The following is a 14,825-nucleotide window of genomic DNA, read 5'->3' on the forward strand; positions in this document are numbered from 1 at the left end:
TTTTTTTTTTTTTTTCCTTGGGTGAATTTGCATGATGCCACTCCACTGATTGCCTCTTCGTCTCTGGTGAAAAAGGAGCCATGTTTCATCACCTGTCACAATTCTTCCAAGAAATTCGTCTCCACCATTCTCGTAATGTTCCAAAAGTTCACTGCATACCGTGTTTCTTGTTTCCTTGTGAGCCACTGTCAACATCCTGGGAACCCACGTGGCAAAAACCTTTTTTAACGCCAACACTTTCAGTATTCTGCAAACACTTCCTTCCTCTATCCCAGCGTAGCGTGACAATTCGTTCACTGTGATGCGTCTGTCAGCAGTCACCAATTCGTTAACTCTCTGCACAAATTTTCTGGAGTGTGTGCAGTACGAGGCCTGCCGCTATGAGGACAATCCTCAATATTTCCGTGCCCGCTTTCATCACGTTACCTGCTTGCCCACTAACTGTACTGCGATCTGCAGCAGCATCTCCAACACCTTTTTCAACCTCTTGTGGATGTTTCCCACTGTCTCGTTTTCATAGCACAGTAATTCTATGACAGCACGTTGCTTCTGACGAACGTCAATTGTAGCAGCCATCTTGAAGCCATGCTGTGACGGCGCCACTCACGGGGACAGGTTGAACTAAGTTTGAAAACAAGCGGGAAGGATGTGTCTACACACTGTAAAACTTTCACACATGCAGAATGAAATTTATATTTTTACAAAAATGGTGTGCATTTCTTTTGGAGTGATCCTCGCAAAACAGAAAAAGAAAAAGAGAGAGAGAGAAAGGATATGCAATGGTATTTCAGTCATTACAGTATCGAGTCAGAGTTACAAAGAACTTGGCAGTATGGGCCGACTTACGAGTATGACGTTGTAGCCCCCTCTGCCCTGAACGAAAACAGTGATTCGGTTTGGAAAGGCGTCCTAAAGCCGTTTTATCCTCTCCTGAGACAAACTAGCCCACAACTGCTGTAACTGGATACTGGTGCTGAGAGACCTGACGTTCGAAATGGTCCTACATGCATTCTGTCTGTGACAAATTTTGGTGGTCTTGTTGGGGTAGCTCAGTAGATATGTGCCGTGTGTGTATGAGCATTGTCCTTTTGAAAACTGGCACTGCGATATGATGCACAAGAGGAGACAAGTGGGTACACAGGATGTCGGTGTTCTACTGTTGTGCTCTCAGAGTTCCTTCAAGCGCTACTAGCCGTGTCCTGGTGTCATACCGGATGCCCCATCACACCATGATGCCAGTAATAACGGCGCTGTGCCCCTGCAAAATGTTGGAAGAACGGCACCTTCCCCAGGTCGCCAACATTCTAGCCGAGGATGGTCGTCTGGGATAGTGCTAAACCGTGATTGAGCGCTGAACTCAGTGTGACTCCGTTCCTCAAAGTCTCCCAGTCACAGCACTGCCGCACATTCAGCCCTTTGTGTTGTGCTGCTGGCGTGATTCCCTAGCCTGGATGCTCTGCAGCTAGTCTCTGACAAATAACGTGGTATGAAGCAGAAAGTTGCAGGGGATCCATTACTCCTTCTCGGATGGCAGGCACAATTTGAGAGTATTGCAGTGTGTTTGGTGCATAATTCGCGATCCTCCGTTTTGGTAGTCAGAGGTGTTCGAAGAATGAAGTGGATTTGCCTACAGTTAAATGAAGCAAATAAATCCCATTTGTTTCTCTGGAAATATCAGTGTTGTATTTTTGAGTCACCTTTCCCCTATTGACTAAACATGAACAGCGCTCACGGATTAGACCTTAGCCGCGCGGGGTAGATGCGCGGTCAGGGGCGCCTTGTCACGGCTCGCGCGGCTTCCCCCGTCGGAGGTTCGAGTCCTCCCTCGGGCATGGGTGTGCGTGTGTTGTTCTTGGCGTAAGTGTAAGTTAGATTAAGTAGTGTGTAAGTCTAAGGACCGATAACCTCAGCAGTTTGGTCCAATAGGAACTTACCACAAATTTCCAAAAAAGTTACGCCTTAGGCCTGCTCCGAGTAGCTGGCTAGTGCCTACGAGGCATTACTAGGAACGACCTCTGACTGTGTGACACGTGGTCACCATGTCGCCAACCCTTCCAGGCCGCAAAATGCCACTAGATAGAACCTCATGGTGCAGCTGCTTCTTCGTTCAAGCAGCTCCTCATTTGGCCTCATGAGGCTGGGTCGATTCTATTACAGACTTCCCTGTCTCGTAGAAAATAATCTGATGAGGTGCTGGGAATCGAACACCCGTCCTTCCGCACTGAAGGCAGTAACACTAGCCTTTCCCCCTTTTTTCTGTCTCTCTGTTCCTTGGTCGTTATTTCCTTAGCAGTTCCATACTTTGGATGAAATCTCTTTAATTCCAGTGATAAAAGCTTCACCCAGTTTCTTTTTTGTGTGCTGAGCTACCATGCCATCTACCACTGGCCTACAGAGGGGCTCTTTCCCTTATTGACTTTCAACTGTATTTCTGTTTTGGTCGTTGTGGAGAGTTTCGGTGAAAGTCGCTAGTAGCCAGATGGAGAAGATATTACGAACTGTCAGCAATGCGCAGTTCCCAAACCAGTTTTCGTATTCCGGAATGCTTATGAAAGTAGTTATCTAGCTAGGGAGCTTTAATTATTATCAAAAATGGTTCAAATGGCTCTGAGCACTAGGGGACTCAACTGCTGTCGTCATAAGTCCCCTAGAACCTAACTAACCTAAGGACATCACACACATCCATGCCCGAGGCATGATTCGAACCTGCGACCGTAGCGGTCGTGCGGTTCCAGACTGTAGCGCCTTTAACCGCTCGGCCACTCCGGCCGGATTTAATTATTATCGCTGGAGCTGTAAGAACCCTGCTGCGCGGGTCAAAGCAAGCCTGGCTACTCCTATTTGTGCTGCTCCTGTAAGCATACCAATGCACAAAATTAACCTGGGACCGCCAGTAAACGCTTCCGACTGATTATACGGTGCAATACGTGGCGTGTTTTGTCTCGCGCACCACACCTTGCGAAGCCAGCTCAGTTACTGACAGTGGCCGCGACTGAGAAGCACTCGAGACCACGGATGCCTGAAGACTGACGAAAGAAAATCCATCTGCAGCGAAAGTGACATGCAGTTGTAACCTCCCAACAGTTTATTTCCATAACCGCCCAATAAAAATGTGACTAACCTCACAATAAATTGTGACTCACATACATAACCTTTCAATAATTAACTGACTGTGAATCTAAACTGGTAAATCTGGACGTCAGCAATGCTGCCTCATGACCCTGAAAAGTCATTCTGAATAAACTGGAGATTCTTACCTTAATTACGTCGCCGGATAGCGCGTATATATCTGCCCCTATAAGAAATTTTTCTGTCACAGCCCAGTGCAATGCTGGAAACTAGATTTTGTTATGTATAAAAAAACTTATTTTTCTTTACGGTAATTGGCATGACTATGGATAGGAGAAATTAGTAAAAACTTTAAATTCAGACGAATGACTGTCAAAAGTTATCTTTATAAGAAAGATTATTATTGAAAAATTATTGAAAAATATTTTCATGTGACTCTGATATAACAATAGTATGAAATGAGTTGTTGCAAATGAGCACGGCAATAAATAATAATAATTTTTGCTTTTACCGTATACTACGTCGCTCAGGCACCGCCATCGTCATCCGCTACCGGCCTTGGTAATTCCATACAGGACACAAGTGCTGTCTGTGAGCTATACAACTAGACAACTGCTGTCTAAGAGCGACCTGACCCAACCGCCCGACTGCGAGCTATTACTGCTACTGCTGCAGCCGACACTGCTCTCTGGTCTGCGACTCTATTGTAGCTTACATATCGCAGGCAGCGCGTGAGCAATCCATCGAAGTTACATCTGCTCGAGTGCGCTAGCAATAAATTCCTTAGTCATGGACCTCTTACACAGTCTTCTGGGATAGGCAAGGAGTGGTTTTATGTAGACTGAAGCAGCACGCAAAAATTTGTTCCATAACCCGGAATCGAACCCGGGTCTCCTTGCTACAAATTTTCGTTCGCCGCTTCAGTTTACGTACATAAAATCATATCTGTATGAGGCCAGTAAAGTCTTTGAAATTGTGTCATTTCATCTGTGTAAGTATCTGCACCTGGATTAAGGCTGTATCCCCCATTTACGTTCAATGCACAGATTCAAAGTGTTCAATTGTGTGTGAATTCTTAAGGGACCAAACGGCTGAGGTCATCGGTCCCTAAGCCTACACACTACTTAACCCAACTAACTTACTCTAAGGACAACACACACACTCATGGCCGAGGGAGGACTCGAACCTCGAACCTCCGACAGGGGGAAGCCGCCCGGACCGTGACAACACGCCCCAAAACGAGCGGCTACCACGCGCGGCCTCAATGCACAGGTGCTATTCCAAAATACGGAGAGCCTCGGCAGTTCTGTTAGTGTATAAGGGGGAATTTAAAGTAGACTGAGCCGGCAGTGAGGATTTGAATCGAGGAGGGAGGCGTGCAGGGTAATATGTGCAGGTGTGTAAACCGCTGTGCCAAGATAGCTTAGGGGGTTATATCCAATGAAAAAAAAGAAAGAAGAAAGAAAGAAAGCCAGCACGGTAGCTCAGCCTGTTCGGTCAGAGGGTTAGCTGCCCTCTGTAATAAAAAAAAACGGAGTTAATTGGTCAACGACGAACATAAACGGGTGTCTCGCGACGTCCGCACCGAGCAAATACAACGAAAGAAAACGAACAAAATGAGATTAAAAAAAAAAGTAGCTAACGCACCTGCCTACTGAGCAGGAAACCCGTGTTCGATTCCTGGCCTTGGTACAAATTTTTGCTCGCTGCTTCAGTCAACAGACGTAAAATCATATCTGTATGAGACCAGTAAAGTGTCTGAAATTCTGTCATTTCATTTGTGTAAGGTGTGGTTGTTTCGGGTGGCTTGGAGCCTACAGTAATCTTGACATTGAGGTATGTATAAAACAGAGATGTGTCGTTGAATTCTTCTCTGCTGGGCAACTTGTACCAACTGAAATCCGTCGATGCCTGCACAACTCGTATGGAAACAACACAGCAGACGTGAATAATGTACGTGAGGTAGCGGGTATTGCTTTTCAGGAGTAATGAACAGGATGTGCGAGTCCAGTGAAGACACTGTCTATGCTGTTGAGCTACCATCCTTCGTGATGAACAGTGCCTCGAGCCACACATCCGTGATGATCGTGTCTTACGACGATGTAATTGGGTGTACAGCTGAACGTCGGTTGTAATGCCTCAGACAAGAACTTACTCTACCACGTTTATCGCAGAATTTGTGGGAGACGACTCCAGTGGACGTCTACATGAAACGAAAACGATCACCAAATGGAAATTTCTAAGGACCTGCTGGGCCAATACGATGCCGAAGGTCCCAGTTTTCTGAACACGGTCATCACTGGAGGTGCTACGAGCCATTACGAACGAAATCCGAAAGACAGTCTGTGGAGCAGTGACAAGCAAAGTCTCCAACAAAGAAGCCATCTGCAGGCAAAATGATTGCACCACCTTCTGAGACAGGCGTACTGCTGCTCTTTCGAACGTCTTGGAACCTGATGTAACTGCTGATTCAGAACGAAGATGAAGCTAACTATTTTGAAAGCCAAAATGTCCACAATCAAGTCAGAGAAGAAGACAAACGTTCGGTTGCAGCACGATAATGCCAGGTCCCACAACAGTTGTCAAATCTGGCTGGACTGTCCTGCTACATCCATCTTATTACGGGCATTATTTATCAGCTTATTCGGACTACCATCTCTTTGGGCCTTTGATGAACGACATGGCAAACATTTCCCGAGCTCAGATGCGGTGATCAAAGCTGTGAGACGGTGGGCAGCCTCAGCTGGTTCAGGTCTTTGTGGGCACTATTCCCTACTAAATTTTGATATATTAATTTGTCAGTTTCAGAAAAAAAATTGTAGGGCAATTGTGGAGAATACGCAAAGGGCTGACGTGGCTTACGATCCACCATTGGCGAGATTTATATTCACGCTAAATTTCACAAAGCAGCACTTCCACGCGACATGCCGGCAACCTACTAAACCACGCTGCAATGCAGAAATGCCTGAACGAAATACTATTATAAAAGGAAATTAAATCTGCTGGATACGTACCTCAATGACAACTCTTGTGCATCGTTGGCAAAAGTCCGTAACGACTGGTGCTGTCCCTGTCGAAAAATGGCGGTACGGAGCTGCAATCCTACTTCGTTCTACTTCGTTATTGGGCTTCATGCCTCCGCTGTAGTTTCAATGGAAATGAATGGGTGGCTTTAGCTTCAGAATTACTCTCACATAATCATAGCAGCTGGATCAATCTAAACCACTGACCAGCACAATCGATGCGCTTGAGCCCTCCTACACGGCCCCTAAGTTGTACATGCTATCCGCCTAGCAGCTTGGCACCTCAGTGGTGGAAGCGGATCTATGAAGGATTGTCCTCCGTACGAAAAGTCGGAATACAGTGGCAGCATTAAGGAACTAGCAATGGTGGCAGAGTTGATTAATGACCAAAGAAAAATTCGTAAAGTTGATTGGGCGTGAGTTTATCCAAGACTGCAGGAAACGCTTTTGCTAGCTTTCAACTACGAAGTGCAAACGGTTGCAGGCGAAAACAATAGGTGTTAACAGAGCTCCGGGAACGCTGAGGCGTTGTTATAGAGACGCTTACAAAATCGCGTAACGTGATTGGTTGCAGTAGGCACGTGGAGCTGCTGTACCCAACCCACTGCAGCTGTCAAGGACCTTCCTACAGCGACTCGACTACAGTGGATGTTCTTGAGAAATGTGGTAGGATAAAGCGCCCTCTCCCCCGACTACTACTGAGACAATAGGAAAAGCGTCGTCCAAAAATTTCAAAATAATATTTATTTGCTGAAAAGATATACACATACAGACACATCTAACAATACTTAGAAGGAAATATATAGAGGCTTTCTTTCCGCCTTGTTTTTTTCTCCCAGTAAGCACCAAGTACTATTGTTCTCAATAAATTCTTCATTTGTATGGCCATATTGTACGTAGTTGCTTTACAATTCTCGATGGTATTTTCGTTCTGTCGTTGCAACTACAAAAAATGCGTTTTTTTTTCACCAGACGCGTTTCGCTTTATTGCGGTAAAGCATAATCAGTGGTCTGCAACTAAGTTATTTACTTTTTGATTTGCTGTAAGATCGAAAAATAGTTCGTTAATAATATGCCGTAAGTAAAGACCAGCATATTGTTAACGAGCTGTTTTTTGCTCTTAAAGCAAATCAGAATGTAAATAACTTAATTACAGGCCACTTATGATGCTTTACCTCAATAAAGCGAAAGGCATCCGGTGAAAAAAAACGCATTTTTTGTAGTTGCAACGACAGAACGACAATACCGTCAACTATTGTTTTCCTTCACCAGAATTGACTTTTTCACTGTAGGCCTATATTCATCTCCATTATGGGGAAACACTCGTAGGAAAAAAACAAAGTGTTCATGTAGCTATTTCAATGTGTTTGAAAACAAAGCTGTCAATACAACCAACATTAAGAAGACACAAAAGCACAAAAATCACGCGTCTAGCATGAGTAATCGCAGCGTAAATAGGTCAGCCTCAGATGTTAGCAGAGGATCCTACAGTCCTTTTAAACCAGGCCAGAAGCTCAGTACTCTGACATGGTATTTTTTAACTCTTTTTTTTTTCAGACGTGTTCTTGCTGCTTGTGAAATGTAGCGCAGGTACTTTTCTAATCACAGGGCAATGAATTCGACAACGTTTGCTCTACTTCATGACGCGGTACTATTAACTAGTACAGGAACTTCATTTTTGATGACTAAAGATCTACATCTGTGGTATAGACTTTATTTTTAGTTTTGCTGTGCCAAACACTTCTGCCAGGCACCTGAATTTACAAACGTCTACAACAGTACCACCAATGAAAAAAAGTTACACAACAATAATCAGTTTGTAGTTCAATTAAAAAATTAAATTAATTTTTTTAATTTAAAAACATTGTTGTTGCTTTTTTTAAGGTGATAATTAAAATCTTATGACTACCTTACTGCCCTTCCTGCAGTTTTACTGTAGTCATTGTACTGAAATGGACGTAAACAATTATTATGTTAATGCGATTTTGTCATATGACGACATGGTTGGAGACCGTGGCTGTTATTTGAAGACATAGGTTGATGGTGTTGAGACAGCAACCAGCCACAAATTTATTTCAAGTTCTTTTATTCAAAACGTACCGTTACCAACTTCGAATCATTACGATTCATCTGCAGATCAAGTAGCAAATTTATCTGTTGCTACAATTCTCATGATGCTAAATGTAAATGAATAATGTACTGTATTAGCCATACATATATACATATATATATATATATATATATATATATATATATATATATATATATATATATATATATATATAAGCTTTGACATGGAATATCTTTATAATTAGTGTAGCAGTATTCGCTCTACTATTCACATAATCAGTATCTCTCTGCACTGGTGTAAAAGGCGTTTCAGTTGCGTAAGTGAATATATGATCTTTTTCCATACATGTAGCATCTTTGTAATATTACGATATATCATAGTATCTTTGACACTCATATGTTTGTGAACACTATGTACCTATAAAAACATGCGGTGCATGTTAGAAGTATGTTCTGTGACTAAGCTGAAGTGCTCAGTGATACAAATTTACGTGTGCAACGCCTGAAATGTGGTGGAAATGCATTCAGTGACAAATCTAAAGTGCTCAATTATGCAAGTTTATGTGTGCAACGATGTGAATGCGGCGAAAACTACAAACATTGTCTGCTGGACGAAAACTATGAAAACAAGTACTCCAAATCGACATTTCATGTGAGTCACATCCCAATGCAAATCTGTAACTCAACCATCTTTGTGACGTGCTTATAATTATGTATTATTTATGTTTTAGGATAACTAATCAGTAAAAAAACGCAGTACATGTTGTAATGAAAGCATGAAAGCCGTCTGACGATGAATCGTAATGATTCGAAACCAGTAACGTTTTCTTCTTCTGTAGTGGTCAATCCAAGGATTGGTTTGCAACAGCTACAATGGCAACTTGTCTCTATTCTGTGCGTCTTTCAGCTTTTCTCTTCATTTCTTTATAGGTGTTACAACCCACATCTTTCACGATTTGATCCATGTACCTCAGTCGTGGTCTTCCTCTTGGTTTTTTTCCCTCGACATATCCCTCTATGATTGTGTTCAGGAGTCCTTTATGTCTTAATAGATGGCCTGTAAATTGCACTCTTCTTTTAAAAATGAAACTCCAGAAGCTTCTCTTCTCACCTGCTCTTTCCAGAACCACTTCGTTTGTGACCTTGTCGATACATTTTATTTTGAGCTTGCGTCTATAGCACCACATTTCAAAAGAATTTAGCTTCTGGTCTTCCTCTGTCCCGAGAGTCCATGTTTCACACCCATAGCATGCCACACTCCACACATATGATTTCAAAAATCTTTTCCTTATTTCAAGGCTGATGCTCTTAGATGTTAAGATGTTTTTCTTCTTGTTAAAAGCAGCCTTTGCTTGAGCAATTCTACTTCTCACTTCTGCCTTGCTCCTTCCATCCCTGGTAATATTACTGCCCAGATAAATAAATTTATCAACTTGTTCAAGCAGTTCATTGCCTACATGAACTTGGACTTTCACTTGATCTTTTTTGTCGCATGCCATTACTTTTGTTTTTGCTTTATTAATTCTCATATTATATTCTTCCCCCATAACTCTATCCATTCTATTCAGTGGGACTACAAGATCTTCTTCACTTTCAGCAAGGACAGCTATATCATCGGCGTATCTTACCATATCTATTCGTTGGCCATGAATTACTACACCTGTCTGTGAATTTTCCCTTACTTTTTTCAGCGCCTCCTCAATGTATAGGTTAAAGAAAACAGGGGATAGTGCGCAACCTTGTCGGACACCTTTCCGTATCTGCACCTCTTCTTGTTTTGTCCGTCCACGGATAACTGCTGTCTCGTTTTTGTACAGGTTCCATTTGAATAAAAGAACTTAAAATAAATTTGTGGCTGGTTGCTGTCTCAACACCATCAACATTTGTAATCATTAGGTTTATGTGTGATGTAGTTACTCGATACACATTCGCATAGCAGTATGACATGTGGCACACGCATAGCACGAGAACAAATAACTCTCCCTAGCATCAGCATCTCGTACTGGAAGCCCATCAGCAGTGACACGTAACGAGTGACTGAGGTTGCTAGGCTACACACATACCGTACCTTAAGCTCCCTCTTCATCGGAGTGAATGGAGCGAACACAATACTGAGCATTCGCGGACGACTCACCAGTTTCCACTAACATGGACTTGTATCGGCGAACCAGCGTTGACACTAGAGGCAACGGAAGACAACTCGACATAACGCTACGTTATTGTATTTTGGCGCTAACAATAATCGATGAGCATACATGATACAGCACTATTAAGCCACTATGCCAAAATCTGATACTCAGAGAAGATTATTCTGTATGCCGAGCGCACTGTTTTTGACGAAACAAGAAAAAACCCGTAGGAAAACATGAAATACGTGGAGGCAGTGCAGTAAACACCGAACTGCAGCGTCATCTCTCCTCGGCATTAGTCCAGTATTTTACACGAATATCGGTTAACGATGTCGTTGGCTTCTCATTACTGTCGAAGAGGAAGTTTGAAAGCAGAATGGTAATTACCGACGACGAACGTAACACAAAGAAAGGCCAGCATTTACACTCTGGTTATTAGCAGCTGGAGGCATTACGTTAGCATAAGTTACACTTGTTGTTGGGACGATGTATATATGCCGGCCGCTGTGGCCGTGCGGTTCTAGGCGCTACAGTCTGGAGCCGAGCGACCGCTACGGTCGCAGGTTCGAATCCTGCCTCGGGCATGAATGTGTGTGATGTCCTTAGGTTAGTTAGGTTTAAGTAGTTCTAAGTTCTAGGAGACTGATGACCACAGATGTTAAGTCCCATAGTGCTCAGAGCCATTTGAACCATTTGTTGTATATATATTTTGTGGAGGCCAAGATCGCTTGATTCCAATTACTTGTTTCGATAGAATCGTGGTGTCATCTTCAGATTGACACTACGCTTTGCGTGTATGTTCACATACATGTGTCATTTTCTTCTCAAAATGTCAACGACACATGTATGAGAAGATATAACCAAAGTGTAACGTCAATCTGAAGATGACAGCACGATTCTGTCGAAACAAGTAATTGGAATGAAGGTCTTAAAATCAAGCGATCTTGGCTTTCGCATTTTAGTAGCTTCTGATTGTTGCTGTCACATACGCAAAGCAATTCTAGGATCTTATTAAAGTGCGTATAAGGAAGACAGTATCAATAATATATGATAAATGACAAGTTAAATATACATACGACATAATATACAGGTTACTCGATAAAATGTGCTGTCCAGTTGTTAGAGGGTAGCTAGCGCAATCCCGCGTAAACCATATTTATTTGTGATGAAAAATATCTAGATAACAGTGGTACGTCAGACATGTGTTTACAGAGAATGATCAGATCTCTCGTATATTATTAACTAGCTGAGTACCGGGCATTGCCCGGCTATGTGTTTATCCCAGTCTTGTGTTAGTGTAAGTTCTGCTTCCCCTTCAGCTATGCATCGCCTCCTCTCCCTCGTCTATCTCCTTCCCCCCTGTTTACCCCACTTACCCTCTCCCCTTTGTACCCCTCTCTCCATCCCCTTCTCTATCCATCTCCTCCTCCCCCACCTCCTTGTCCATTTATCTCCTGGTTCCTCCCTCTGTCAGTCCATCTCTACGTTATCACTCCTACCCCAGTAGGTCACTGGTTCTCACAACCAAAGTATTTCTTTCAGATACTAAATAGTATGTGTATCAATTTTGGTTGAAATCTATAGGTTTAGGAGGAGCTTTATCAGCCGTGGCTTTCCCCATGTATGCACATGTCACTCATATTTCACATTTATTTGTCGTATATCACAAATATTTGTACATATAATTCACCTGTGTGTCTAGCGAACTGTATGCTGCAGATTTGTTTTCACACAACTCAATGTATATGACGTCATATCTGCTGAATTATGTTTTGTACAATGATACAAGTTTCTAAGTAAATTCCGCGACGTATGTAGACACTGTCTGCGAATAGAATTAGTAGGAAAGAAGTAATTCATTTAACCGTCATGCATGATGCGATAGTTTTTCACGAATCTCGATGTTTATGAAGTCATATCTCCTGAACTGTGTGTCGTACAGTGTTTTAATTTTGTAATTACTTTTCTTGGTATATTTGAGTATCGTTTGCAAAATGTGACGCGAATGCAGTCAGTAGTAAATTAAAATGTCGTGACTGGCGCGTCAGTTTTACTGCCTGAACAGCGAAAATGCAGTAAGTGATAATTTTTTTACCTTCATCATTTTGTGGGGGTCATCAGCGAGAAAAATTTCCATAAAGGGATTGAAATTATGTGTAAAGTTTGTTGCAAGTTATTAAATGTTCTGATTCTCAAACACTGGATGAATTTCTTTTTCACCCCCCAACCCCACCCCTTTGATAGACGGGTGTTTCTTGCCCCCAAAGCGATTCTTTCCAGATAGTAAATGATATAGAAACCATGTTGGTTGAAATCGGTAGAGTGAGTTAGGAGGAGATACGGAAAATACATACACATGTACATCCATTGTTATAATAAATATGGATTTCACCCTAGACAGTAGATACATAGACGCACTTGTTTTCTTAAAAGGAAATTTATTTTGCTTTTTCTTTTTTATAAAAGAATTACAAAGCTTGTGCTTATTTACTCCTGATTCAAGCATCTAATGAATTTATCTACTTTTTCGCATCTTCAGTAGGACCTTTGACTGCATCAGCAATTTTCTATCAGCCGTATTTGTTAGTCCTTCGGAATTTTTGCTGTGCGTCTCTTAGATACCAGAAGCTTGTATGTTATCTAATATTTTTCCGTCAGCAACATTACATTCACTTCGAACCACTGCATCTCTCACGCAACTCACGTCTACAATAACAAAAGTAGATAAGGTAGCAGACGTAAGGTTTCTGTAATGCTAGCTCCGAAGCAGTGAGGACGAGAACTTCCTTAGATGGTTCGGTAAATGTCCGACATGCAGCGGAACACGGTCGAACACAAGGGAATACCCACCGAACACACTGGACTGCCGCTCATGCACGCCTAGCGTTTGCAGCGGACAGAATTGTCGTCCGCTGTTATACGTTCGCTTCGTTGTTAAGGGTTCTTTCAAAAAGCTTAGGTGTAAAAAGGTGCTTTACACGGTTCTTCCTTGACGTGTGTGTTTTTCCGTCGTTTCAGGGAACTTTGTTCTAGGAGGCAGCCCAGAAGAGTGACAACCTTCGTGACATGCCCGCAGGTGTCGTACTCGTGCTGGAATTCCAGCGCGGAGGTCCTGGAGTACATGAGCAAGCGGCGCTGGGACCGCTCGCAGGACGGCTTCCTGCGGCTGTGGGCCGAGTTCCAGCAGGCGGCGCTGGAGGCGCTGGACGCGGCGCGGGGCTCCAGCGACGTGCCCGCCATCCTCTGGAGCTCGCACCTCACGCGGCCTGGAAACATCGAGCGCTTCCTCAACAGCTCCAGGTACCGTGCCGTTAACTGTCAGCGTGCTGGAAAATTCACACCAGCAGTTGGCATATCGCGTCGTGATGGCTCTGTTTGTCGGTGATATGGAGACCGACACGGTGCCTTCCAACTCGTTGCTCAGTTAATGCTTGATCCAGAGCGCCACACGGTGTAACTCAGTCAAAAGAGCTGCTAAGAAATGACTGCACGGGTGTACTCCTAGTTTGCACACTGTTGATTCTTAAACCACTTTACGTTCATTCTAATAATTAGCTTTAGGTTCGCTACCTAAATAAGGTAAGATCTTTGAAAAATAACTGTTATATTTCCAGACAATACTTCCTGACAAAAAGTACAGCACCCAGAAGACATGGTCAGGTGTCAATATAACATCATACACTATGCCATCAAAAGTATCCGGACACCTGGATGAAAATGAGTTATAAGTTCGTAGCGTCCTCCATCGGTAATGCTGGAATTCAATATGGTGTTGGCCGACCCTTAGCCTTGATGACAGCTTCCACTGTCGCAGTTATATGTTGAGTCATGTGCTGGAAGGTTTCTTGGGGAATGGCAGCCCATTCTTCAAGGAGTGCTGCACTGAGGACAGGTATCGATGTCTGTCGGTGGGGCCTGGCACGAAGTCGGCGTTCCAAAACATCTCAAAGGTGTTCTGCAGGATTCGGGTCAGGACTCTGTGTAGGCCAGTCCGTTACAGGGATTTTAATGTCGTGTAACCACTCCACCACAGGGCGTGCATTATGAACAGGTGCTTGATCGTGTTGAAACATGCAACCGTCATCCCCGAATTGCTCTTCAACAGTGGGAAACAAGAAGGTACTTAAAACGTCAATGTAGACCTGTGCTGTGATAGTGCCACGCAAAACAACAAGGGGTGCAAGCCCCCTCCATAAAAAACAGGACCACGCTATAACACCAACGCCTCCGCATTTTAGTGTTGGCACTACACACGCTGACAGATAACGTTCACCGGGCATTCGCAGTACCCACACCCTTCCATCGGATCGCCTCATTGTATACCGTGATTCGTCACTCCAGACAACGTTTCTCCACTGTTCAATCGACCAATGTTTACGCTCCTTACACCAAGCGAGGCGTCGTTTAGCATTTACCGGCGTGGTGTGTGGCTTATGAGAAGCCGCTCGACCATGAAATCCAAGTTTTCTCACCTCCCGCCAAACTATCATAGTACTTGCCGTGGATCCTGATGCAGTTTGGAATTCCTGTTTGA

General features: G+C 43.3%; 1 protein-coding gene across 1 annotated transcript in view; it reads left to right on the forward strand.

The window, feature by feature from the left end:
- The window catches only part of LOC124605842 (chitooligosaccharidolytic beta-N-acetylglucosaminidase-like), a 306,694-nt gene that overhangs the window by 261,599 nt on the left and 30,270 nt on the right, over positions 1-14,825 (forward strand). The window contains exon 7 of the mRNA XM_047137772.1: positions 13,368-13,591. Within this exon, the coding sequence (XP_046993728.1) occupies positions 13,368-13,591 (224 nt within the window). The remainder of the gene's footprint in view (positions 1-13,367; positions 13,592-14,825) is intronic.

Source organism: Schistocerca americana, chromosome 3 (assembly GCF_021461395.2).
Source record: "Schistocerca americana isolate TAMUIC-IGC-003095 chromosome 3, iqSchAmer2.1, whole genome shotgun sequence".
Taxonomy (NCBI): Eukaryota; Metazoa; Arthropoda; class Insecta; order Orthoptera; family Acrididae; genus Schistocerca; species Schistocerca americana.